Source organism: Danio rerio, chromosome 5 (genome assembly GCF_052040795.2).
Source record: "Danio rerio strain M-AB ecotype USA chromosome 5, GRCz13ab, whole genome shotgun sequence".
Taxonomy (NCBI): domain Eukaryota; kingdom Metazoa; phylum Chordata; class Actinopteri; order Cypriniformes; family Danionidae; genus Danio; species Danio rerio.
Window position 1 is genome coordinate 1,997,501 of NC_141025.1, and position 27,500 is coordinate 2,025,000.

The 27,500-nt window shown below is 37.9% G+C and overlaps 2 protein-coding genes across 6 annotated transcripts in view; both read left to right on the plus strand.

Annotated features, from left to right (window-relative positions):
- The window catches only part of dnm1a (dynamin 1a), a 582,590-nt gene that overhangs the window by 347,203 nt on the left and 207,887 nt on the right, over positions 1–27,500 (plus strand). The gene's annotated exons all lie outside the window — the stretch shown is intronic.
- rab35a (RAB35, member RAS oncogene family a) overlaps positions 2,261–27,500 on the plus strand; it is a 33,532-nt gene continuing 8,292 nt past the window's right edge. For 2 of the 4 annotated variants that reach the window (XR_015490620.1, XM_087252953.1), the window contains exons 1-4: positions 2,261–2,493; positions 4,571–4,621; positions 7,750–7,873; positions 19,247–19,371. Coding sequence is in view for 2 of the 4 variants with exons in the window: in XM_087252953.1 (XP_087109079.1) it covers positions 2,442–2,493; positions 4,571–4,621; positions 7,750–7,873; positions 19,247–19,371 (352 nt within the window). In the remaining 2 variants the exon portion in view is untranslated. 4 annotated transcript variants of the gene reach the window in all.

The following is a 27,500-nucleotide window of genomic DNA, read 5'->3' on the forward strand; positions in this document are numbered from 1 at the left end:
ATACATACAAAGAGAGACATGCAAACACACACACACACACACACACACACATACAAAGAGAGACATGCAAACACACACACACACATACATACAAAGAGAGACATGCACATATACACAGACAGACAAACACAAAGACACACACAGATGATATTTTAGAGAGATGCGGTGTGTGTGTGTGTGTGTGAGTGTGTGTGGTATTTTTAAAGGTGCTTTATAAAATGAAGTGTAATGTTATTAATTATTATTATGAACATGTATCTAATGTTTAACTGTGTAGAGATCTGTTATTAGCCCATAACCAGTATCGGTTTCTCTTCCTCCTGAACTGATCATATCTGGATGAGGAGATTCCCCCCCATTGTGTAAAGCGCTTTGAGTGCCCAGAAAAGCGCTATATAAATGTAACGAATTATTATTATTATTATTATTATTATCTGCAGTCTGTCAGTTCTGGACACAAAAAAGTTTGAAAATGCGTCTATAAAAATTCAGCCTTGAAAAACTCAGTCGTCTTACATTTCAGATGTTCAATATTCCAGTCAAGAAATTCTTAATCAAAGAAAAATGTTTAATGGCATATAAAAATTCAGATTTATTAAATTACAATTGTCAATAATTCAAATGAACATGATTCAAATTCTGATTGCTTTGGCATATTTTAGCTCCACAGTGTATGGGATAAATTCTGCACCTGAGTGGGGGTGGGTCTTTCGAAAAACCCGAACCCAATCCACCCGGCTACGGGCTTGCAAGTAGAGTATTCAAAATATAAGAACTTTCTAGATGTTTCCCAGAGATGGGTTGCGGCTGGAAGGGCATCCGCTGTGGGATAAGTTGGCGGTTCATTCTAATAAAGGGACTAAGCCGACAAGAAAATGAATGAATGAATGAATGAATGAATGAACTTTCTAGATTTTAATGAGAGTAAAACTGAAACAATTGTGTTCGGCTCGTCAAATTATTGTAGGACACCACCAGTAAATCTTGGTGAATTGGGTTTGTCTGTGAAGCCTTGTGTAAAAAATCTGGGTGTTATCTTTGATGACGGTTTAAGATTTGGTAAACAGATTAACGCAGTGGTCAAATCCTGCTTTTCTCAGCTTCGACTTAAAAACAGTCAGACCTATTTTATCTAGAAAAAAAATTTAAAAAATAATTCATGCTTTTATTACTTCTAGATTGGGCTACTGTAATGCGCTATATTTTGGGATTAGTCAGACAACTCTATCCCGCCTACAGTTAGTTTAAAATGCTGCTGCAAGGCTTTTAACCTTGGCTCTAAGGCTCTCTGCACTGGTTGCCTCTGCACTGTCATGTCACTTTTAAAATTCCTCTCCTTGTTTTAAATCTCGAAATGGCCTGGCTCCTTCCTACCTGTCAGAACATCAGCCTGCCCTGCTGAAAAATCCAGCTTATCCAGCTTAAATCCAGCTGGTTTTAGCTGGTCGACCAGGCTGGTTTTAGAGGGGGTTTGGCCACTTCCAGGCTGGTTTCCAGCCATTTCCAGCCTGGTCTTAGCTGGTCAGGCTGGGAGATGACCAGCTAAAACCAGCTTGATCAGCCTAGTCAAGCTGGGAGTCCAGCCAAAACCAGCTATACCCAGCTTAAACCAGGCTGGTCAAGCTGGTTTTAGCTGGATTTGGCTGGTCATTTTCCAGCCTGACCAGCTAAGACTAGGCTGGGAATGGCTGGAAACCAGCCTGGAAATGGCCAAAACCCCTCTAAAACCAGGCTGGTCAACCAGCTAAAACCAGCCAACCAGCCTAGGCTGGTTTAAGCTGGATTTTTCAGCAGGGTGGTCGGTCTCTTCTCTCATCTGACCAGAGATTGTTATGCATCCCAAAGTCGAGGCTGAAATGCAGGGGTGAGCGGGCTTTCACAGTAGCTGGTCCTACCTTGTGGAATGCTCTGCCCCTCTGTATTAGATCTATATCATCTCTGTCTGCTTTTAAATCTACGCTGAAAACTTACCTTTTTAATTTGGCATTTTATCAGTGAGAATTGTTTGTTTTAGCTTTAATTTTATACTTGTTCTTTGTGATTTGTATTTTTCAGCACATTGTTTAACCTTTGGTTGTGTATAATAGTGCTATATAAATAAATTGACAAATTACAAGCAAGTGAATAAAAATGCAACATTAAATATATTCGCGCTTATACAGAAAGTAGATGAAACAGCGCCCCCTGCTGTTGAATGTTCTGCAATGCTGCTGTGTCTGCTGCGCGTGCGCAGCTCCAGTGAGCGGGGTTTGTGTGTATGTGTGTGTGTGTGAATGAGCGGCGGGCGGCAGCAGGTCAGTGAAGAGCTAACGGATGTGAGACTCCGAAAGCCAGCAAAGCGCTGTAAATAAACCGGTGATCGGGACCGGCGCTGGAGCTCATACCGCCGGGAGAGGCGGAGCAGGAGGCCTCTCTGTGCGGGACTCGGGCGGAGCGGGGCCATGGCGCGGGATTATGATTACCTGTTCAAGCTGCTCATCATCGGGGACAGCGGTAAGGAAACACCGGGGATGAGCTACGGAACCAGGCCGCGACTCAAACACCGCGACATTACACGCACTCGAGGGATTATTTGCGCTGGATGTAAACTTTATACACAGCTTGATTAATTTAACTTATAAATGACATTAGAGGAGTTTATTTTTGATTTATCTGACTGATGCTATGGGCTTGTCAACTGAGTGTAGTTACAGCCATTCAGCCTGTGTTTTGAAGTAAGGTTAGTAGTTTTAAAATGTCTGGGATTAAGAAGCTTTTATTTTGTCATGTTATTAATTGAGTTCAACATTTATAATTTTCTTTCTGTAATTTAAGATTCAGTTTTCAGCCTCATTAACATGTACTCGAGTGATTATTTACAGTGACTGTAACTTAAACTGTATACGTTACAGATCTTAAAGGACATTGTAGTAACAGAATATTAGCAGGCTGATGTCACCCGAGTTCAGTTACAGCCATTCAGTCTCACTCTTTTAAAGTTGCCTGTAATTTTAAAAAATTAGGAGTTACTTATTAGTTATTAATTGTGATAAACATTTATAATCATCTTTCTGGGGTCTAAGATTCAATGTTCAGCGACACTTACACGTACTCGAGTAGTCATTTGCAGTGAATGGGAACTTAATACAGATCTTGATTAATTAACGTATCTTAAATGACATTATAATAGTTTATTTCTGCTTTAGATGAGGAGCAGATGTAATGCACCCATTAAGTCAAAGTCAGCTTTATTGTCAATTCAACCACATGTACAGGACATATAGAGAATCGAAATGACGTTACTCTCAGACCCTAGGTGCCTAACATATAATGTTAATACAAAAAGTAGAGTTTTAAGAAAGGATTTACAATAAATACAATTATACATAAAATGTAATCTAAATATATACCTAAAATTGAGTCTAAATATATACATAAAATGTAATCAAATCTAAATATGTACCTAAAATTTAGTCTAAATGTATGCATAAAATGTCATCTACAGAATAAAAAAAGAAAGAATAAAAATTTGTAATCAATACAATACAATACAAAGACATTAAGGTCATATGGCAATGGGTGCAAACTAGAGTTGTGCAGATATAGAACTGTATATAGTGCAAAAAGGCATGTAAACATAAAAATTGTGATAAAGTGTCTTGATATATAGGGAGGTAGTCCATTGTTGCATAAAGTGACCAGTGGAGATGTAAGAGTGTATTTGTGTTTGTGTATTAACAGACTTTATTTAAGATTGCAGCCATTCAGTCTGGCTGTGTTTTGATATTGCTCTTGGTTTTTAAATATTAATGTTACAGTGACCTGTTTATTAGTTGAACTGGCTGTGATTGCATAGGTGTATAAATAAACTAGATCCATCAAATCTGACTGAGATTATATTGTAAGATTTTCATTTATCATGACATTATTTGTTAAACCTGTTTCTTATGATGAGGAATCTTTCTTAATATTGAGATGTTCATTCATTTTAATTATTTTGAATATTGATATTGTGTTGGCTTTTTTTAATCTAAACTGCATTTCTTTCTAAATTCATAAAATAATGTTATGGATTAAATAAATAAATGTCATTAAGACTATTTTTAAATTGTAATTATTTTAGTCATTGGTATTGTGTTGCGTAGAAGGGAGAAATGTCTGATAACATGGCGCTTTTTTGTCATTTTTATGCATGCATTGAAAGATCCACTCAATGGCAATGAATTTGTGTTTGAACAACTACTAAAGACGTTTCTTCTAAATTCAATATAAATATTGTCATTTAATGAATTTATTTTTGCATGCAATAAATATAAGGGGACATCTTTCCTGACACTATTAGATAACGTTTTAGACTACAAAGTACCAATGTTTTACCTTCGGAAGTGTTAATAAATCAAATTTAAGGAGATTAACCATGAATTTTAATGAAAACGTTCATTATTCTGACCAGTTGTCAATGTCAGAAAAACGTTTAATCTTTGAATGCTTATATGTGAAATGCATGCTTATAATAGTATAGTTATGACCACAGAGATTATGATTTTTTTATTTATTGTGTTTAAAGATGTTTCTTCTGTCTTTCCTGCAGGTGTTGGCAAAAGTAGTTTACTGCTGAGGTTTGCTGATAACACTTTTTCAGGTAGGAGCAGCACATCACATGTGTGTTTAACAAACATTAACAGTACAAGGGGTCAGTAGTGTATAGGAGCCACATTACTGATAGTAAAACTGACTACAAACACAGTCACAACTAGGCCTGTCACCATATCTATTATTTTGCGGTTTGATATATAGCACCAATTTTATTGTCATTTTAACACTAATAGCAACACAATGCAAGAACACTCTTTCAAAGAACACGTAATATTTCATTCTTACGAATACCTCATTTAATTATAGTCAATTTAATAATCAGGAATTGACATCAGAATTTGAAGACATGTATATTCTAAACTAATTAATGAGCAATATCACACGAGTAGCAGTGCGATATGGCTGTTTATCAGCACTGGTGGGACGCGTGCGTTGTCATGAGGCCGTAGGCCAAGTGCCTTAGCATCCCACTAGTGCTGATATACAGCCATATCGCACTGCTACTCATGTGATATTGCGTTTATACAACAGTTCATCATCACTATCCTGTATATAAATAAGAAAATCAAACATGGAGAGTCTAAAAACCCTTCTTTTATAAGGAACTACTTTCTTCCGCCATTCATTCATATCTGCAGCTGACGTCAGAACAGCAGAAGCTGTTACTAATTCACCAATGTCACTTTAGAGCTCGTGTTTGAATTTGAAGTGATGACAAAACTGCTGATTTTGCTCATATTTTAAGATTATAAGGCTGAACATGACATGAAATGCCATTCATCTACAGAGTTATCTTCTTACAGTGTTACAGTCTACAGTATTTCTTTGTTGCAATCGGGATTTCACAATAATTAACCCCAAAATAACAACGAATCCACTAACGCTACAAGACTGCTGTTGTGTTTGCGATAAGGGAAAACGCTAAACACATGCAGACTTTGCTTATTTCAATCTGCCAACACAACACACATTCCTGATATGCGAGCAAATCAGTATAAATACAGCACTACACCATACAAAAGAGAGATAATCTAACCTGCCGACATGTCTCTGAAAACCCGGGAGACCGGGGGAGGGGGTGTTCGTGGGTGAGGTTGAGAAAAGGATGCAGCGGGTTTTGGGCGGCCGCTTCGATCGGGCACTGTACCAAAGTTGGCAACCCGGGGGTGTTTAGTTTACAGACTGTACCAAAGAGGGGGGTGGGTGAAATAACGGGAGTTTTTTTTTTTTAGAAGGAAATAAAAACGGGATGTTTGCGGGAGATTGGTTTGAAATACAGGATACTCCCATGAAAAATGGAAGTGTTGGCAGGTGTGCTTACCAGTTTAATATTGATTTGATCTGCTGTAGTTAGAAATCAGACTGTTGTATCTTCTAAGCGTAAGGGCTTATTATGCGGTTCTGTCGCCATCTTGTGGATAAAAACGTCAACTGACGCCGACGAGCTCTCTCAGACGTTGTAAATATTTAAAAATAGGCACTATTCTTGCAAATAAACTGCATAATTGCAATCTAAACAACTACATTCTCGACTAAAAAAGCCTCAAAAATACAGTACTTCAGCAACTTCACTGGCTTCCTATTAAATCACATATTGATTTTAAGACACAAAGCAGTGTATGGGCTAGCACCTGACTACATTTCTGACCTGGTTACTCTGGCCACTCCCACCCGCAGTCTTTGTTCCTCATCTGCAATCTTGCTGTATCAGCAGCAGTGCGCCTCATTACAGTGCGCCTAACCCACTGTAGGGGTGTCAAAAATAATCGTTTCTTCGGTGCATCGCGATGCAGACGCGGACAATTCGGTATCGGTTCAGTAATAATCATAACCGGTTATTATTGACGTCATTTACCTCATATGCGCTCTGTCGCGAAGGGAGGCGATCGCGAGTATTTACAGCGCTTTAACTACTTAAAACTCATAAACTGTGTACAATTTCACTGTGTGTGTTTGCTGGATCAGTCTTTCACTGACATATACAACAATAGCCCCTATTTCACTGAGATCGAGAGAATGAAAGTAGCCTACTCCATTTCTCTCTTTCTCTCTCTCTCTCGCTTTCGCTCTGTCTCTGTCTCTCTCTCTCTCTTTCTTACACACACACACACACACACACACACAAACCCAGTGGCCCATTTGACCTGCTGGGGGGGCTTTTCTTCTCCTCTCGGCTGTTTAAAAGCATTACGTTTGGATACAGAAACGAGCGCGTGTCTGCAGAGTTTTCTCCACCGTGTCTATCATGCATCAGCTGCGAGATCGCTTATCAGTGTCACTTATCTGAAGAGTGCAGCGCGCAAGAGCCAATCGCAACCGTTTTTGTTGAGGGTGTGACCAATCAAAGGGGTGTAAGAGAACTAGACAAGGATCAGAAATTGAGCTGGATGTTTATATTTGTTTATATTATTTGCTTAATGCTCGTTTTGTTTAAAGTTACAGTTTATATATCTGACTGTTTGTATTAAACGACAAAATTGTATTACAAATAATATATAAATATAAATATATTCATACATTTTAATACAAGAACTGCTGCTGTGAAGAAAATAAAAAACTGTGCATGGAAAGCATCGTCAATGCACCGTGATGCACCGAGATATCGAATTGAACCGAATCGATGGCATGATAATCGTAACCGAACCGTGAGACTAGTGTAGGTTCACAGCTCTTCCCACCAGCATCAGGAATGCTGTTTCTCTGGATTGTTTTAGGAAACTTTTTAAGACTCACCTTCATCCAATTGTATTGAATCATTCATATTTTATTGCGGTATTTTTATTCTATTTAATTTTCTGACCGTTTTAATGTTCTGCTTTGTTTGCCTTGTATGCCTGTTATTATTATTAAAAGTATATTTTGTTGTCTAACAGCAGTAATATTTGTCAGACTGTAGTGTCTCTGCTTGTTGCCGACTGTATGTGGGCGGAGTAATACACAAAGGGTAAAGAGGCTGTACTGATGATGATATTACTTAAATATATCACAAATATCAGCCAATCAGATTCGAGATCCAGACAAAACTTTTGTATAAATAATAATAAATGTTACCTAAGATGTGCCAGCTAGAAAAAAGCCATTTAGTATAGATAAATTTAGTATAAATTTGTGTTGGGTTGTTTGTTGTTTTGACTGTAATTGCACATTTTTAATTGTCATGTTTTGTTTTTCCAGGTAGCTACATCACCACCATCGGTGTGGACTTCAAGATCCGCACAGTGGAAATAAACGGGGAGAAAGTCAAGTTGCAGATTTGGGATACAGCAGGCCAGGAGAGATTCAGGACAATCACCTCCACGTGAGTGACACCTTCAGTTAAATGCGCAGATTAGTTACAATAAAACTTGATAAATGGCAATGTTTGATCATAAACTCTCAAAACTTGTGATTTAATTAATACTAATAATACATTTTATTCATATAGCGACTTTGCAGAGCTCAAGGGCACTTAATAAAACTAGCTAAAATAAACCAATTTTTAATGCTGTTGTGGAAATATAAATTTATATCATCTAATTTCAAATTAACAATAATCTACGTATAACTAAAAAGTTATATTCTCTGGTTTTTAATTATATAATTTCATTAACATTCCAGCTAGGAGGGACATTACCTTTTGTCTGTCTGATCACAGGCTAAGCCAAAGTAATGCAAATTGTCAGTTTCACAGCATGGGGTGTCTATTGTTTTCTCTTTTCGATCAAATGGTCAGGCGGTTTCTGTCTCCAGAACATGATGAGATTAGACCTGAGAAGCAGTTTACCCTGCCGACCACAACCCTTAATTTGCATACTTTGTTTAGCCATATCCCCTCCTCCTAAGAACACAATATAGCCATGAAATCTTTGTCTTAATTCAGACTAATTCAGACTTGTGTGAGACTTGAGAGAGACTTGTGAAAGAACTTGCAGACACATTGGACATCTTGAAGACGCTGTATGACTGCAGATTAACCAACACGTCTCAATAAAGGAATTCTGCTTGTTTCGAGTCTCCTGGACTGGGTTCTCTTCTCTTCTTTTCCGCTCATTTATCCGCTCATTTATTTTTTTTTTTACAACACTGTACACTAGATATCATGACAAAGTTAATAAAACTTTCTACACTGCCTGATAAAAGTCTTGTCGCCTATCCAAGTTTTAGTAACACCACATAATAACTGGACTTCAAGTTGATCGTTTGGTGTCAGAAGTAGCTTAAATGAAAGGTAAAGGCCTCTAGATGAGGCTGATTTGAGCACAATAAAATATGATCATGCCTTGATGTTGAATGATTTTATTAGGACAGTAAGCTCTGACTCTGCTCAGACTAAAGTCTCATCACTGAACAGAAATAATGTCCAGTATAGAATATAAAGTCCTGCTGCAGTGGAGACAGAATGAATATCGTGTCTGACTCCATCATGAGCTTGGAGGACTGCATCAAGACTCTGTGTTCATCTTCAACACCTCCTCCATCTTACCCCAGACGTGCTCAATAATGTTCATGTCTGGTGACTGGGCTGGCCAATCCTGGAGCAGCTTTGCTTTCAGGAGCTTTGATGTGGAGGCTGAAGTATGAGCAGGAGCGCTATCCTGCTGGAGAATTGTCCCTCTCCTGTGGTTTGTAATGTAATGGGCAGCACAAATGTCTTGATACCTCAGGCTGTTGATGTTGATCATCCACTCTGCAGATCTCTCGCACGCCCCCATACTGAATGAACCCCAAACCATGATTTCTCCTTCACCAAACTTGACTGATTTCTGTGAGAATCTTGGTTCCAGTAGGTATTCTGCAGTATTGGTGTTGATTGATGCAGATCAACAGATGATTCATGGGGAAAATCCACCTTTTTACACCAAATGATCAACTAGAAGTCGAGTTATTATGTGCTGCTCTTTTGCTGTGTTCACACCAGACGCAGAAGAAGCGTCAAGCGTGAGTGATGTACATATTAAGGCAATGCAAAGACACAAATAGACTTCCTGTTGTGCAATATGCGCAAATGAAGCGGCGTGAGTTGAGCGTTTTGCACGCTTGATGAGTGTTTCACGTGAATCGCTCGAGTTGGAAAATCTGAACTTCTGCGAACACTCACACTGTGTTAACCAGTCATAAGCTTTGTCTTGTAGGGGCGTGATTATGACTTAGTGCCTAATGAGTTGTTGCTGTCCTGAGGGGAAATCCTCCTGCTGAGAACGGACAACAGTTCATCAAACTGGGGTCAGCTCAGTCTGAAGCACCGCTGAAAGCCTCCATCACCCAGGTACAGTTTCTGGATGAGTTGATGAACTCACAGAGCTGGTGCACAGCGCTGAAAGAATCTTGTAGACTCAGACACGGCTCCAAATGAATCAATGCTGTTTTTGAACCTTTCTAAAGCACATAGACACAGCTATTCTCTTAATAAACTCCATGTTAGCCATTTAGCTATTCACACGTCTATTTACGCAAGAATAGTGCGATTTATCCACACGTGCCACGTCTGGTGTGAACACAGCATTACAACTGGGATAAAGGACAAGACTTTGGTCAGGTTGTGTACATATTCCTAAAAGACTCTGTGAGAGTTCTCCAATATGGCGTGCAGTCTTTGTTAGATCTGCATGCTTTGTTGCTGTTTAAGCCAGTTGTTTTGATGAATAAGGATTATAAATGAAGACGTACTTTAAGCTCTTAAAGGGCCATGAAACCCCCTCGTTTCAGCAGGGTGTTTTCACACCTCTACTTTGGAAAAAGTCAGAAAAGTGGGCGTGTCCAGCTTTGTTTAGGGGGGAGTGTCAGAGGAGCAAAAGAGGCATGGTGTGGGAGTGTCTATTTGGGCACGCTGAGTTTCAGAGAAAAACACACACACACACACACACACACAGGGGAGAAAGTGACTGTGTTTACATGGACATCTGTAGTCGAATTATTTGCCAAATTATTAAATGTTGGACTTTAACTGCAGTTCGGCTCTTTCATTTAGGGAATTCATTCATGTCCCTCGCGACAAACAAGATATTTGATTGGAGGAACTGTATTTTTAACGTGTATTTTTCATGCAATGTTTGATACCGCACGGCGAATGAGAGAAAAAAAAACCTCCGCATTTCCCGGAAACTTAGATGCACACGACAGGTAGCGTCAGAAAGCCGCGTGTGTTATTCCGATCACTAAATGCGGTGAAAATCCTACACGAGGTTAAAGTTTGGTTGTGGTGCTAACATGTTTACACTCGGTGCAATAGTTAACTTAGTTCGATACGAAAAAAATGAATAAACAAAGAGCACTGGTCGCTCACTTACCAAATCTGTAGAGACAGAACAATCACCAGCAACTAGAGCCGCGTCTTTATTAAGAGGAGACTGCAAGCGAATCCGGATCTCAGCGTTTGCAGATGAGAACAGCTCTCAGGTAAACAATAATCCTCCTTAGACACGTAAGTTATTGTTGTGGAGCGTCGCGTACACTGTTAATCCACACGTGACTCCAGCTGAGCTCTCACAGAGAGAAAATGAAAACAAAACTTCACTGCAGCAAACTATAAAAGCAACACTTCACGCTTGTTTTGCCAAAACGCGCCGTCTCTGCCATCTAAACACTGTGACAGTAATGAATATTAATGAAGTTGCACAATAGAGCGCGCTGATTGGTTTGAACCAAGCCTTACTCATGCATTAATGCATCACACTGTAAGACGTAATAAGACTCACTCTGGCACAGACGCCCAGTCTGCACGCTGGAATACACGCCATTATCTCATGACCCTGACGCAGCTTCAAAAATTCGTTTCAAACAGGAAGTACGAATTTGCTTGAAATAACGCAAAAACAACCAATTTACACTTTTTAGTGAAATATAGGTGTCCTAATAGTGTTTTTAGCAGTGTGGGACACATATACCACTGTCAACAGCTCAACACATGTGTTCTGGTGTTTCGTGACCCTTTAAATGTGTGTGTGATTCTTAGAATACCTCTGAGGAGATGTGCATTAAAATAAGGCATGTTGCAGTGGTAAAACGTGGTATTTATACTGTTGAAAGAATCAGAGTGTTGATTGTAATGCCCGATGTGATCTCACTGACACAAATAAAGACACAGCAGGTTTTAAAAGTGTCTTATTTCCTCTTTCAAGCAGTGGAAACCGCAGGTTGAAGCCGCCTTCCTTTATACACTGAACACATTCGGTTTCAGTATATTGAGAGGTGCATGATGGCAGTATGTGGTGTGGGTGCAACGGTTTATACTACTCACGGTTTTAGGGTTTCAGTAAAGTATGTGTTATGCTTAGACAAGAAATGGCTTCAGACAAATTAAAAAAAAAAAAAAAACCTATTTATTTGGTAACAAACACCTGACAGTGGGCTGCTATACGCACAGCTAGTGTTTTTCAGCCATTGATAAACTTCCGGTGAAAGGTTGAAGTGGCTGTTTTTAATTAATAAGGTTTAGGCCTGTCACAATAATCAATATATGGACTTATCGCACAACACATGGACATGAGCTCAATCATTTTTTTTATTGATGCAATATATATCGCCCATACAAACAAACCAGTTCTATCAACTATTTAGCTGATTGTGCAACATCTCTATCTCTATTGGAGTGTCTCTATCTCTATTGTCAGTGTCAGCGTGGTTAAAAACACTACGGTATTTTCTATAAATGACTGTAGTATATTTTCATGTGGGTGTCTGACAGCTGAAAATAGATCTGCTAGTAGATATCACAGCCTCTGTTACTCTTTACCTTGTACTTTTTTGTTAACATTTATTATTATTAATTTATTTAGGATATGTGTTTCCCACATTCTGACTCCAGTGCCTTATTATTTAACTGTTAAAATGACTATAATCAAATGAAATATTCTTTAGAATAAAAAAAGATGTGTTCTTGAATTGTGTTGATATTGTATTGTCATTCTGGCATTATATAGTAGGTGACATAAAATGGTCTTAAAGGGACGATAATATTGTTTATCACAGTATATGTTGGTGCAATATATCATACAACAAAAGTAGATATCGTGACAGGTATAACAATGTCCTTTTACGATGATGTTGTAATTAAAGTATAATCCATTAAATAGACTTAAGCATTCCTTTAGTTGTTCAGGTGTGAATCGAGATGAAGCACAGTTTAAACAAGCTCCATCAGGAGCAGCAGGCAAGCACAGAAACTCCATTGAAAATACATTTCACAGGAGAATGGGCAAGTCCCGGAGTAAAATGAGAAAATATGATACACGGGTGTTTTGGAATATGGATAAACTGTCTTTACGCTGTTTTCATCTGTTTTTATATTATTTTTTCTATTTTATTTATACGTGTCTCTTTTATTCCTGTTTATGTAAAGCACTTTGACTCGCCACTGTGTATAAAATGTGCTATATAAATAAACTTGCCTTGCCTTGCACAGCGGTTGCGCCGCATACATGACAGTTGGAAGTAACGCACACCGGACGCGCTCATTCACATGTTATTTAAAATGAAATTATTCAGACATCACTTTGTTGGCACTGCAGAAATAAGAACAGTGTCCTGAGTTGTAGCTGGGCACTGCAGACAGCTGCTGACTTGTGGCACCCGTGTTTAAAACCTTTGTTTACAATGCTAAAATGCATGGCAGTGTGTAGCGCGGACTGTACCCCCTTTACGATGGTCTTGCTGCAGACAGTTACAACCCTAGCAAGCTCAACGCATTCTGTACTGTACAGGAGACATGGAGGAGATTGATTGATGGTCTACAGCCAATCAGGAGGCAGATCACAATGTGATGTAAAAAAATTGACCCGAGTTCAATTCCCGGCTCAAGGTCCTTTGTTGATCCTTCCCCTCTCTCTGCTCCACATACTTTCCTGTCTGTAAATCTCCAGTGTCCTGTCAATAAAGATGAAAACCCCTTAAAATTATTTAAAAAATATATATAAAAATTAAAAAAGCATGTCAAATTGCACTAAAAAAAAAATCAGCGAAACTGCGAGGCCGCGAAAGGTGAACTGCGTTATAGCGGGGGACCACTGTAATGCAACAATGGCAGTGTAAGTAAGTACACACTTCCAAAAAACACATAAAATTTTATTATTATAAACATTTAATTTAATTATTGTCATTTTAACGATTTAATAATCAGGCATTGGAGTCAGAATGTGAAAATGCAAATGAAGTTTGTTCACACATGAAATAAAAATAGCACAAGTTGATCGAACAAAAGAACAGACGACTAATCTAGGGATTTATGGGTGCTTTCACACCTGCCTTATTTAGTTGGATTGAATCGCACTGGAGTTCGTTTTTCCTTTTGGTGCGGTTGGTTTGGGCAGGTGTGAATGCAGCAATCGTACTCGAGTGCGCACCAAAAGCGGACCAAATAAGCGCACTGAGACCTGCTTGAAGAGGTGGTTCTTGGTACGATTTCAAACGAACCCTGGAGCGGTTCAATTGTGGTGAGAATATGATTCGTACTAAAACGGGTCCAACCGCAAAAAGTACTGCACGTTTTGGACTAATCCAGCTGTCGTAGGCCGATGCGCTGTGCATTATGGGATATGGAGGAAAAATATTTGTTGACAGCGCTTTACCAACAGAGAGAGAGAGGGAGGGGAAAACATTACCTGATGGATTGTTGGTAATATTTCCGCAAGATGAGCATGTTACAGTTTAGCTAAATTAATTCACGTCTCCTCATGAAGTGACGAGTGATGCATTAAACACTGTTTTCCAGCCGCGGCCGCGCTTCATTCTCGTAATGTATAGTTTGTCTAAAGCAGGGATACAATCAGCCAGCGCAGTCGCCCCTCCAGAGTAAAAGGTTTTGTTTACCTGCGGGAGTTCACTGGCATTTTCCTGCACGTGAATTCTGACCAATTAATAAGCAGTTTAGGAAATATGTTCAACAACATCTGGCCAATGAGAGATGTGGATTTTGTCAGATGACGGCATTTTGGTTCATTTCAACTGGTTCGGACCAAAGCCAGCAGTGTGGTGTGAAAACTACCCAAAGACGGCCGAAGATGCAACAATGTATCTTTTATTACCCTTGATGCGGACCATATGAAGCGAACTACAGATGTGAAAGCACTCTAAGAATCAACATCAGTCATCAAAATAAGACCTGAATGACATGAATGTATATTATCAGCCTGTGGTAGCAGTAATGCGTGTTTTCAGTATATTTTGGAGATACGCAGTGCTGAATTCCAGCAGGAGTGAATCTGAGCTTGACAAAGGCTGGTATGTTCAGGAGAGATGCGCTCCTCCATTAGATTAAGTGAATTTCAGCTCACAAACACTGTAGATGTCTGTGTGAGGCATTATGGGAAAGAGTTCACCATCTCTAATAGTTTACGTTCTGGCACACGAGTGAAATATTGGAGGAAAATCCTTAATATTGTTGTGTATGGTTATTTTAAGGCATATAGGAGTGAAACACACTGTCATAATAAGAGTTTATATGGTGCTTTCTTCTTTGTCTAGTTCATATTAAAGGTTCAATAATGTTTTTTAGATGTTAGTGCAAGTTAGTCTGAAGGGTATCTATCAGCTAGTTTGCTCTAAAACTGACAAATAGGGGTGCGAACTCGGACTGGTCTCGCGGTTCGGTTCGGTTACGATCAGGGCTTGACATTAACTAGGTTGATAACCAGCCACAGTGGCTAGTAGTTTTCCAATTTTTTTTTTCAATGTTTATAGATTTTTTTCCTTTTCTCCCCATCAACTAGGCATACAGACAACAATGCAGCCCTTCTTATATATATGTATATACACATACATACTAAGGGTGTCACGATCCTCCAAATCCTCGATTCGATGACATTTTCGAAGTCATGATTCGATTCGATTTTCGATTTAAAAAAGAAAAATGTAACAAAATCATAAACAAATCATGCAGTAACTGAATAAAGACACACATAATTGCCACCTGTCAATTACTTTTTTTGCTGGACTTGTGAATAGGCAGTGATCTGTGTCCTTATAATGGCGTCGGTAAAAAAAGTGCACAACCAACAGAAACCAGTCAACAGTATTTGAGGTGTTCGCTAAAATTACTAAGTACAAGTGTGAAAGTGAGAGATTGAAGCAGTCTACTGACCCGCTGACTGCCTGGACCCGCTGTCTCGAGCGCACGACAATGTGTGTGTGCCTGCCTGTGTGTCTGTGTCTGTGTGTGTGTGTGTGTGTGTGGTCACGTGATGTGAGTTTTCAGCAGTAGTGAGGAACGTGGGCTGCTCAGAAATGCAAAACGCCAGAGTGGATGTGGATCGTTATCGTCATAAAATGCCATTTAAAAACTAAGACCTATTAGTGTAAACAGGGCCTGAGTGTGTATTTTTCACGAGCGGATTTGCAACCGGTGCGGGGCGGAGGATCGTGATGCCGGTGTTGTCTATCGGCCTAATACATAGCAGAGCTTGCAAACTGTGTTTTTTTTTTTTTTATCGACAACACGAACGTTGTCAACATAACTCACTGGAAATCCAAAATGCTTACACACCGGCAACTTCATTGAAAGAGGAGAGGGTTTAAGCTCTGTCGACGGGTCTCCTGCTACTGCAGTTTAACAAGCACTTCAACAAGCCTGTTTTTTTCCCACTTGTCAAGTCAACAAGTCAAGCTGATGTGACATGGGGCGTTGCAGCATCGAGGATTCCATTTTTTGGTTCGATAATCGAAATTGAGCATAAATTTCGATCCATTTTGATTTAAAATCAAAATCGTGACACCCTTAATACATACACACAAATACACATTCAAATACCATAGGTAAAAAAAAAATAAAAATGTTCCTAATTATATATATATATACATATATATGACAAAAACATCGGTGTCTGGGGATGACGTAATGTCAGTAGTACGGTGATGGTGACCTCTGCTGGCCAGCGAGGGGAATGACTGGGACCAAGTCGGTGACATATACATTCAGAAATCAAGAGGTGACAGGGCTTTTTCTGCTGCAGCCCCCGACTGTGGAATGGTCTGCCTTTACAGATCCGGTCATGTTCTTCACTTGGTGCTTTTAAGTCTCATCTAAAAAATCACCTTCTGTCTCTTGCCTTTGATTGTAATTAATTAATTTTATATATTTTGCACAATTTTTATATATAGGTATAGATTTTGTATGCTGGTTGTTTTGTAAAGCACTTTGGTCAACATCTGTTGTTTTTAAATGTGCTCTATAAATAAAGCAAACAAACAAACAAATGTCCAAAGGGAGAGAGGAGGGAGAGAGAGGCAGAGATGGAGTTTTACAGCATTTCTCCTTAGTAGTGAAGTATTGGCTTGTGTGCTGTGTCGCCTTCAGTGTCAATGAAAGACTTTCCAGCAGACTCACGAGCAGTTGAACTGTGCATAATTATCGACCTTTTAAGTAGTAGGAGTGTTTTATTTACTCGCCCTCGCCTCCTTCACCATAGTATTCTACTGCGACATTGCACATAGGAGATAAATGATGTCTGTATGTTATAACTGGTACTGAACTGATATCGAATTGTCCCCGTCTGTATCACGGTGCACAGAAGAAACAATTAAAATTGACACCCCTAGTGACAAAGTTAGCATCTATAAGATATAAACAGTTTGCAGTTTGTCTCTTCTGCCTAAATGGATCAACGATTTTTTTTGCTGTCACCTCATACTTCAGTTTCTCGTCCAATTTCTGACCAATGAAGTGCTACTCTGAAACGTTTTTGATGTTTCTCTGCGTCAAGTTTCTTCCCTGCTGGGAGTTTTTACTGTTTTCTAATAAAAAATATAAAAAATCAATATCAAATCGGCCAATTTAGTCATTATAATATTGTGCATCGCTAACTATCTGTAAACCACACTGTATAAACACAACACTGACTGTTCAACGCATGAACGAATGATTTGCGTTTTTAATTGTTTTTCTGCGGCTCAGACAAATAGCGAAAGAAATGATTTTGAGATGTGAGTCTCTTGAGAAATGTTACCTCAGACAACCACTTCCTGTCAGCGATGTTAGTCACAGGAAGTGAAAGAGCCACAGGTCACCCTTTTCTTCAGAAGACAGAGAGAAAATTTACAAAACCGCTCTTAAGCTAAACTATTAAATAAATAAACAAATGATTTGTTATGCACTGAATGGATTTATACGAGATTCATTAGTCAGGTTGCAGGTCCAGACACACTTCTCACATTTTCAGCATTGTTTTCAGGATCAAATTAGTGTGTAAATGTGTTAAACGGTGAGCTAAACGTTAATTGGTAGCTGACAGTGTTATCAGATTATCTAAAACCTAATAAACACAGAATATGCAGAGTTTTGTGGATGCCGAGCGTTCCAGTCCTGCTGGGAAACTCTAGTTATTCTGCGTTGGGATTGTGAGTAATGTAAAAGTTGGCTCTCAAACTTTTAAATATACTTATACATATGGCTAGAATGTATGTTTCACGGACCCTTAAGAGTTTAATATTTCAAAAATTAAATATGCATTTAAATTAAATGATTTAGATTTACATTATTTTTAAAAAAGCCATAATTTATCTTTTTTTTTATATTATCGTTTTTTTTTGTTGAATTTTTTTGTTTTTGTTCTTTTATTAGCGATTTTATTTGACGATTGTTTATTTAATATGTTTATTCACATTATTTATAATAATCAAATATAATTTTACTGACATTATTTACATTTTAAATTGTATTTATTATGATTAATGCTCGTTTATTTTTTATTTAGTAAATGTTTCTTTAAAATATGCTTTTTCTTTAATTTTTGGAGTGATAGTTTATTGGTTTACATTATTTATTATAAATATTTTTTATTTTGTAAATATTTCTTACATTTTATCTTTACTTTTTTGCAAAAATATTAATTTGTATTTTATTTGTATTTATTTACCTTTTTATTTTTATTTATTTTGAATAATTCGTGTTTATTTTTATTTTTGTAAAAAAAAAGTATTTTCTAATTTTTTATTAGTTTTAATTTATGTTTTTATTTTATTTAATTTTTTTTATATTTCAACTAATACAGGTTTATTTTTATTTTATAAATATTTCTTAAAAATGTATATTTTTAATTTTATTTACATTTTTTTATTTTATTTGTTATAAATAATACATATTTTGTTTATTTATATTTGTTTACATTATTTATCATAATATTTATTATTTTTAAATATGTATTTTCTTTGCTAATAATTAATACTTTTATTTATTTGCATTTTTATTTAATATTAATAATACGTTTATTTTTACTTCTTGTAAGCATTTATTAAAAATATGTATTTCCTTTTTTTGCGTTTTTGTAAAGGTATTGACATGTTTAATTCATTTATTCAAAATTACACGTGTTCATTTTCAATTTTGTAAACATTTTTCTTAAAAAAATGTGTTTTTGTTTTTTTGTAACGGTGTTATTTTATATTTTATTCTTTAATTTTTTCATTTATTATAAATAATGAATGTTTTAAATTTGTAATTTTTATTTTTATTTATTTCTTTTACATTTTTTTGAATGTTATTAATTTATATTTATGTTTATTACATTTAAACATGTACTATTTTATTTTGTTTGTTGCACTTTTTGGTGCTTTATGTGTTTTAAAATGTTTAGTTTTTAAAGCAGCTTTTGTTGTTCTTGTGTTCAACATTGTGCTTCAGGCTAAACTGAGTTTAATGTTTATGTTGTATTAAGATAACTTCCCTCTCTTGATGTGATTGTGTTGTTTGTATGGTCTTTTTCAGGTACTATAGAGGCACGCACGGTGTAATAGTGGTTTACGACGTCACCAGCGCCGAGTCTTTTGTAAACGTTAAGCGCTGGCTGCATGAAATCAATCAAAACTGTGACGACGTTTGTCGAATATTAGGTAAGTATATTGTCGATTATATTGATGCATTTCACAAAGAAACACCATGTTCCTCTTGCATGCATAAAAAATACAGTATGATATCATTTTTGAAAAAAAAATTGCCATCAAGATTTAAGGGTACCCATAATGCCCCTTTTTTACAAGATGTAAAATGTGTCTCTGGTGTCTCTAGTAATGTTGTCATGATACTGAAATTCGATACCAATCAGTACTGAAAGTTTCAAAACGTCCATTTCCCGCTAACATTTGAGTGCTGTTGAGCGCATTCTTAATTTGCCATTGGGTTCACATGCTCAACAGAAATGACTGTGGTGAACTGATGACCTTCACGGTCAATCAAACTCACTGCTGTTTGCTGAGTGTAACCACAGATACAGGGACACTGGAGTAGAGGTCTGCTTTCCTGCGGCTACTGACCAGATTTCTTGCTGTGTGGGAATAAATTTCTGAATAAAATGCGGTAGCGGTCAGTAACTCTGGTGTAATTTCACAGGAGCGGGTGGGCTAACAATATAGCACTCCCAAGTCCCGAAGTTATTTCAGAACAGCATATCTGTGATTTCCTCATTCTCATGGCCTGTTTGGACTGAGTGGTACTGTACAGTTCGGTTCGGTACGCTTTTATGGCCGTTTCTACTGTCAAAGGGTACCTAAAAGCTATCTGTACCATACCACTTTTTTGGCACCTTTTTAAAAGGGTACCAAAAGGCAGAGCTAGACGAGCAGCTGAATTCTATTGGTTTACAGCCGGGTTGTCCTGCTGACTTTAGCTCCAACTTGCTTCAACACACCTGCCTGGAAGTTTCTAGTATACCTAGTAACGCCCTATTTACACTGGGCTTCAGGGTCTGAAGGCTTGACTGAAGGCGTGTCTGAAGTTGGGGCTGAATCGATCGTCATAGCAACGTCAGCCAATGAAATTCAGTCAGTAATATGCCACTGTCTAGCTGGTGTATTTGCATACAGCGATCTGATTGGCTGACGCTTCCGTCGGCGCTTGAAAAGTTGAGCTAGTCCAAACTTCTGCAGTTTAGCAACGCCTGACGTCACCCATTCAAAGTGAATGGGAAGCGTTGACGCTGACGCCCCGTGTGAATGTAAGTGCTTGATTAGCTTGTTCAAGTGTGTTTGATTAGGGTTGGAGCTAAACGCTTCAGGACACCGGCCCTCCAGGACTGACACCCTTGGTTTACAGAGATACGTCACTCGCAGAAGCAGAAGAATGAAAACAAAGGAAGCGCTATTTTTAAATGCACTGCTGAGACATTACACCATAACAATATATACATATAATATTGAGCCATGAATGATCCGAGCTTAAACAAACCTTGACGTCGTCTTGATGAACAGCCACGAAGCCAAGAAGAACAAAGTCTGCCATGTAAAGTTGTTGTTTTACGAGGTCATCTGAAAATGTGTGCGGTTTTACTGTCTCCAGAGAGCTCACCACACGTCTATATATGAAATAACAAACTTCTTGAGCTGATTATGATAACGTGCGCATGATCACTGAAACGCTTCTGACATCCGATGCTTTCAGAAAGAGACAAACTCGAGAGTGAAGCACGAAAAAACAAAGGAGAAGCCGGAAGAAACAGCAGCAAATGATGCTTCAGCAACCTAAAACATGAACACACTGCCATGTTTAACTATTATCATCAACTTCTGGACTATTATGAACTCTGAATGACAGAATTACTCTAACAGAGGCTGTATGTGCTGCTGAAGATTACAGACACAGATGAGAGGTTTGCTTTGACTGTGGGCTATATTTCATGTTGTTTTTGAACCCAAATAAGGCCTAAATGTCTGCTGTGTGTAGTTTTTCTGTAGTTGGTATAATATTGGAGACTGTAAAGGTCTATGTCTGTTTATTAGGGATGGGAAGATTCATCGATATGTATCGATACGCGGTCATGCGCGTGCACGATGCGAGTGCATCGGTTGAGCAGCAGAGGACGAATGAAATTTTGGAAGCAAATCGAGATGCATCGTTTTTTGCGAGATGCATCGGTTTTTCCAAGATACAGCTTATATTTTTAATATAGAATGTATTTTTTATTTATTAACAAGTGTTGTCAACCTGTTTTTGGCGCATAATTTACGTAAACCTATGTAAAGTAAGCCTTAGCAACGGATTTGCGGATGTGTACACTTACACTACAACTCAGTGTATCAGGTGTGCAGATGAAGCTAGTGGTGCGGCCTCAGAAAGCGCGAGAAGCAAAACAAACATTTTATTCCTCACTGAGTTTTAAATCTAAAGTATGGCAACATTATGGATTTAAGGATGGACGACATGACAGGACAGATGCAATTTGCAAAATGTGCCGCGCATCTATAAAATACGCGGGCAGTACGACTAATCTGATATCTCACTTGAAGCGGCGCCACGGTGTTGTTGTGAAAGCATCTTCCAGTGTTCCTGCATCCCCAGCTTTCGCACTGCTTCAACCAGCTCCAAAAGTGGTGAGAAAAGCATTGCAAGTTTTTTTTTCCATGCGCAACAGTTCTGCTCGCTCTACGCCAATAACGAATGCTATTGCATTGTTCATCTGCAAAGATATTCAGCCTAGTGTCACGGAGAACGAAGGTTTTAAACACCTCCTCCTGTTAATTTTTATTTAATTATAATATTAATATTAATAATAATAATGATAAAAATAATGGGTGGCACAGTGGGTAGTTTGACCACCTCACAGCAAGAAGATTGCTGGTTTGTTATATTTTTATTAGCCTGTTGTTTACAGTGACAGTGATGTTTCAAAGCAGCATAACACTGCTAGTTCACAATCTTAAGTTTTGATTATTCAGTGGCAAAATATATCTTTGTAGAACTTGTTTTCATAGTTGAAAAGTTAAATCTTGTTGTGCAATGCTAAATTTATTTATGTTGAAAGAGTGCAAATATATGTATTTTTAATATATATTGCACTTATACATTCTGTTTATATTGTATATTCTTAAATAATATGTGCTATAGGTTCTAAAATGGCCCTCTACTGTAAACTGACACTCTGGCTCTGAGAGAAAAGCCAGTTTGTAAAAAAAGTCTTGGTTTTGCTTGGTTTATAAATAATCAAACTCATTCAATGGCACAGCATCCTCTTTCACATCATCTCATAAACTTGATCTAATAAGTTAGTGCTGAATTATCGCATCGTATCACTATATGGGTGTGAATCGTATCGTGTTGCATTAGGGCTGCACGATATTGGAAAAAATTGACATTGCGATATTTTTTCCCCCTGCGATATATATTGCGATATTATATATATATATATATATATATATATATATATATATATATATATATATATATATATATATATATATATATATATATATATTACTTAAAACTAGGGCTGTGACGGTCACCATGACAACCGCGTCATAAATATATATATATATATAATAATATATATATATTGCCACCGGCCGTAGCACGTGACGTTACGCACTTTAAAACACAAATTACTGTTATGTTGCCAAGTATTACATATCTGTTAGAATATAACATTAGGCGCGATTCATCAAGTTCAACCATGAATCTTAGAAAACGAACTCTTACATCTGGGAACATTTTGGATTCGTGCCGAACTAGAAAGGTGAACGAATCAATTTGGATTAAGCTTTTTGTATGGGGGTTTTAAGTAAAGTGGGTTTTAATATTTATTCACTGCTGAGTGCTGAGAGTCCAAACACTGAGGAGCAAATCCATCGATACGCAGATCCACGGGTCCCGAACCATGCAAGCTAGTGGCAATTGACGGCGAGGGAAAAAAAGCCATGTAGGCTTAATCAACTCTGTCTTCTAAACGCAGAAGCCCAGCTCAGCCAGGCATGGCAGAGGCATTTGCAAAAATGGCCAGATACAAAAGAGAAAGTGATAAATGGAAGACATTGACGAGAAATTGAGCATAGGCTATTTGGTAACTACTTAAGAACGCGCCGCTCCGCAGAGTAGAGAAACCTGCGTTGCGAGAATGCGGGCGGCGGAACAGAAGGAGAAGCCCTCTCTCGCATGGTTGTGAAAAAGTAACCTGTCTGTGCATTTTTCGCTACAAGCACACCGTCTGACAGTGTATTGCTGGAAACATTATAACCCCATTCTTCACTTAAACCGGACAAAGTCAACATGTTAGTTTTTCTGGCAAATAATTTAAAATATGACTACAAAAGGTGGAGAGAAACTACGCTGTTTTTTTTAAACATCTGACTTATATTGTTACTAGGTTAATATTTTCTTTTTACTTATAATTATTAATATTTATATTATTATTACACTGATTAGTAAAGTGCCATTTAGACTTTTTGTTAAGTTCTTAAAAATGTAACGTTTAATTGTTATTATTATACAGTTTCAAGCAGTTAAAGTAATGTAATATTTAACTACAATATTTATAAACAGTTTTGTGTTGTTTTATTAACGAAAGTTCAAAAATAAACATGTACGTTTATACGGATGTTTTATTTATTAATATTAAATTCGGTTATTCCTTAATTTTTACATAAAAGGTAAATTAACTTAAGTAGGCTACATTGTTTGTTGATGTACGAGATCGAGGAACATGTTTGCCAGTAAATAATGTTCGCACCACTTAAAAAACAAAACAAATGAATAACTTGCGAAAAGGATGCAATAAAAATGCAAGCGCTTAATCATTCTTCACAATCGGATTCGTACGTGCAATAAGCCGAGGCTATATTGCGCCGACAAGAACAAGCCCTAAAACTAAGTCTAGAGAGAGAATTAATACTAGTTAATATTAATGATTATAAGCACGAACTGCGTTGTATGATAAACGCATCACAATGATGTCGTGATCTTTGCTGAAGAACTGATATGTTATCGCCGTCCAGCCAGGTTTTCATCTGCTTTTTCCCCCTTCTTCTGGATACGAACAATAAAGTATCAGCGCCAGACCAGTGGTTTAAATTATATTTTACTCTCCCGATTTCTTTTCTTTTCATTAAAAAAATAAATAAATGTTTTAAGTTTTGTATTGCATAGCCTATATATTTTTAAAGATTATCCCTGCAGCGCATGAGGTTGTGTGCTGGGCAAATCCCCTTTACTCATGCTACCCATTTCATTTATGACACTGTAAACTTGACTTGGCAGTCTGATCATCTTTAAACTCAAAAGGTGTTTTTAACTTGAGACTGCATGCTTCTGCATAATGTGATGTTTCTTATTACAACTGTTAGCGGTGTCAAAATGAAAGCAAACATTAAAAAGGGTTTTGTTATATCAATTGTATAGTTTAGTTTTAATAATAGCTAATGTTTATAATAAATTATAATATCGATTATTGTGTAGACTACAGTGTTCAACAAAACAATTTTATTAGGTTACTCTAATAGACCAAATCCCCAACTGAAAAACGAATGTGAAAATGACAGGCAGTTGCGTCTTTGCTAAAATTAATTTAACGACAAATTTCTTTTGCTTTTTTCCCCTTTAGAGATCAAAAGAGCTGTATTTAAATAATTATTTCACTAAAACATGAATTGAATGCCCAGTTCTTTCCCGTGTGAGTTTAGTGCGCCTCCGCCGCGTCTGCGTTTTTAAGGTTACAGGTGCACCCTGACCTGACGCGGGGACCAGATCTCTGTATTGCTTTAATTTCTCAATTTTCATAACTGCATTGCATTTTCATATGGTAAAATATCAAAATTTATGTTTTGAAAGTAGTAGGAATGACGGGAGTGTTAGTAAATAACAGAAAGAACTTTCACTTTTGAGTGAACTTCTGTCACATGTTATTTTTAGTATGATAAAATAAACAAAAATAGTAATGCAGAAAAGTATTTTTCGCTCTGCCAAGCCTTCTCTGTTGCTGTATAGAGAAGCAGCCTGCTCAGTCTCCTTACCCCGGCCTCACCCCGCCCACCGACTCCTGAACGTCTCGCTCACTAACTCACTCACTCACTCACTCACTCACGCGGGCATGCAGTGCGGTCTCATGAGGAAACGCAGCTTTTTGATAGAATGTTTTTCTTGTTCCCAAATACAAATAATTTATCAAGTATTGTTTGAAATAAGTATTCGTAAAAACACGCTATTCCTGCTTTTCCGAATACCTTATTACGGTTCGGCTCCACCCATAATATATATATAATTTTTTATTTTTTTTTGCATCGCACCCTCCTGCTATGTGACTATCGCGGATGCGCACATCGCGATTTCGATGCTGAAACGATATATCGTGCAGCCCTATGTTGCATCGCAATATGTCACAAATGTATCGCTAATATATCGGATCGTATTCTTTGTATCGAGATGCGTATCGGATCGGCATTATAGCTTAGATGCCCAACCCTACTGTTTATATATGTTCATTTATTTATTTATTTTATATAATTCCAGACGTGATCTCCGGTTATAATCAACTCATGTTCATAGAAAGGTTAGAAATAAACATTTAGACACGTATTTGTGTGTATAAAGCATCTGTGCTGTGAGAAGAGCTTCTCGTATGATATGAGAACAACCCGTACAGCTTTACTTTGACGTTTCCTCGAGTGAAAATGACATACTCTAAAACTTTCTGTCATACACCAAGCCCATCAAAAGGGTACCCTTGGTAGTGGAAACACAAGCTTGATAAAGGTGACCTGTACCATACCATACTCTACCTCTCAGTGGAAACAGGCCATTATTGGGCACCTGTACAGCCAGTGCTCATGAGTGTTACACATGATGAATGCGTGACCAGTGCTTTCTGCTTTTTATTGGCACATTCTGTGCATGCATTATCTGCATGACGGTCCTCAGAGCAGGATTTACCAACATAAGAGAGCAAAGTGAAGATGCGCTGGTCTCTTTAGCTTGCATTAGAAAACGGTCAGTTTACTGTTAGGAAACCCACATCAGGCAAGTCTGATGGATGGGAGTCTATTTCCGGCGTAAAAGACGTAATTGGAAAAAAATTACCAATTGCATGATGTGATATTACCTCAGAGTTTTAGGGTGCTTTCACACCTGCCTTATTTAGTTTGATTGAATCACACTGGAGTTCGTTTCTCTTTTGGTGCGGTTGGTTTGGGCAGGTGAGAATGCAGCAATCGTACTCGAGTGCGCACCAAAAGCGGACCAAATAAGCGTACCGAGACCTGCTTGAAGAGGTGGTCTCGGTACGCTTTCAAACCAACCCTGGAGCGGTTCGTTTGTGGTGAGAATATGATCCGTACTAAAACAGGTCCAACAGCAAGAAGTACTGCACCTTTTGGACTAATTCAGCTGCCGTAGGCCGATGCGCTGTGCATTATGGGATATGGAGGAAAAGTATTTGTTGACAGCGCTTTACCAACAGAGAGAGAGAGAGGGAGGGGAAAACATCACCTGATGGATCATTGGTAATATTTCCGCAAGATGAGCATGTCACAGTTTAGCTAAATTAATTCACGCTCCTCCTGCAGTGACGAGCGATGCATTAAACACTGTTTTCCAGCCGCGGCCGCGCTTCATTCTCGTAATGTCTAGTTTGTCTAAAGCAGGGATACAATCAGCCAGCGCAGTCGGCCCTCCAGAGTAAAAGGTTTTGTTTACCTGCGGGAGTTCACTGGCATTTTCCCGCACGTGAATTCTGACCAATCAATAAGCAGTTTAGGAAATATGTTCAACAACATCTGGCCAATGAGAGATGTGGATTTTGTCACATGACTGCATTTTGGTTCATTTCAACTGGTTCGAGCTAAAGCCAGCAGTGTGGTTTGAAAACGACCCAAAGACGGCAGAAGATGCAACAATGCATCATTTATTACCCTTGATGCAGACCAAATGAAGCGAACAGCAGATGTGAAAGCACCCTTACACTTTAGCAGTCACAAGGCTGGAACCTCAGTCTAGGGCTGTTGGATGTTTTTAAACTTTCAGTACCGATTAGTACCGAGTTCCAGTATCGTGACAACACTAATCTCTAGAGTGTGTGTGTGTTTCAGTTTGAGCTGAAAATAACACACAGATGATGTTTTCTAACTCTCTGACACTTTTAGGCTTTGATCCTTTAATTGTGGAGTTATGTTGGCTGTAAAAATAATATGACGAAGTCATGACTTTTAACTTTAACTTTTGTTGATCACACATTTTCTAATTTATACAAAGTTTAACTTAATTCTTT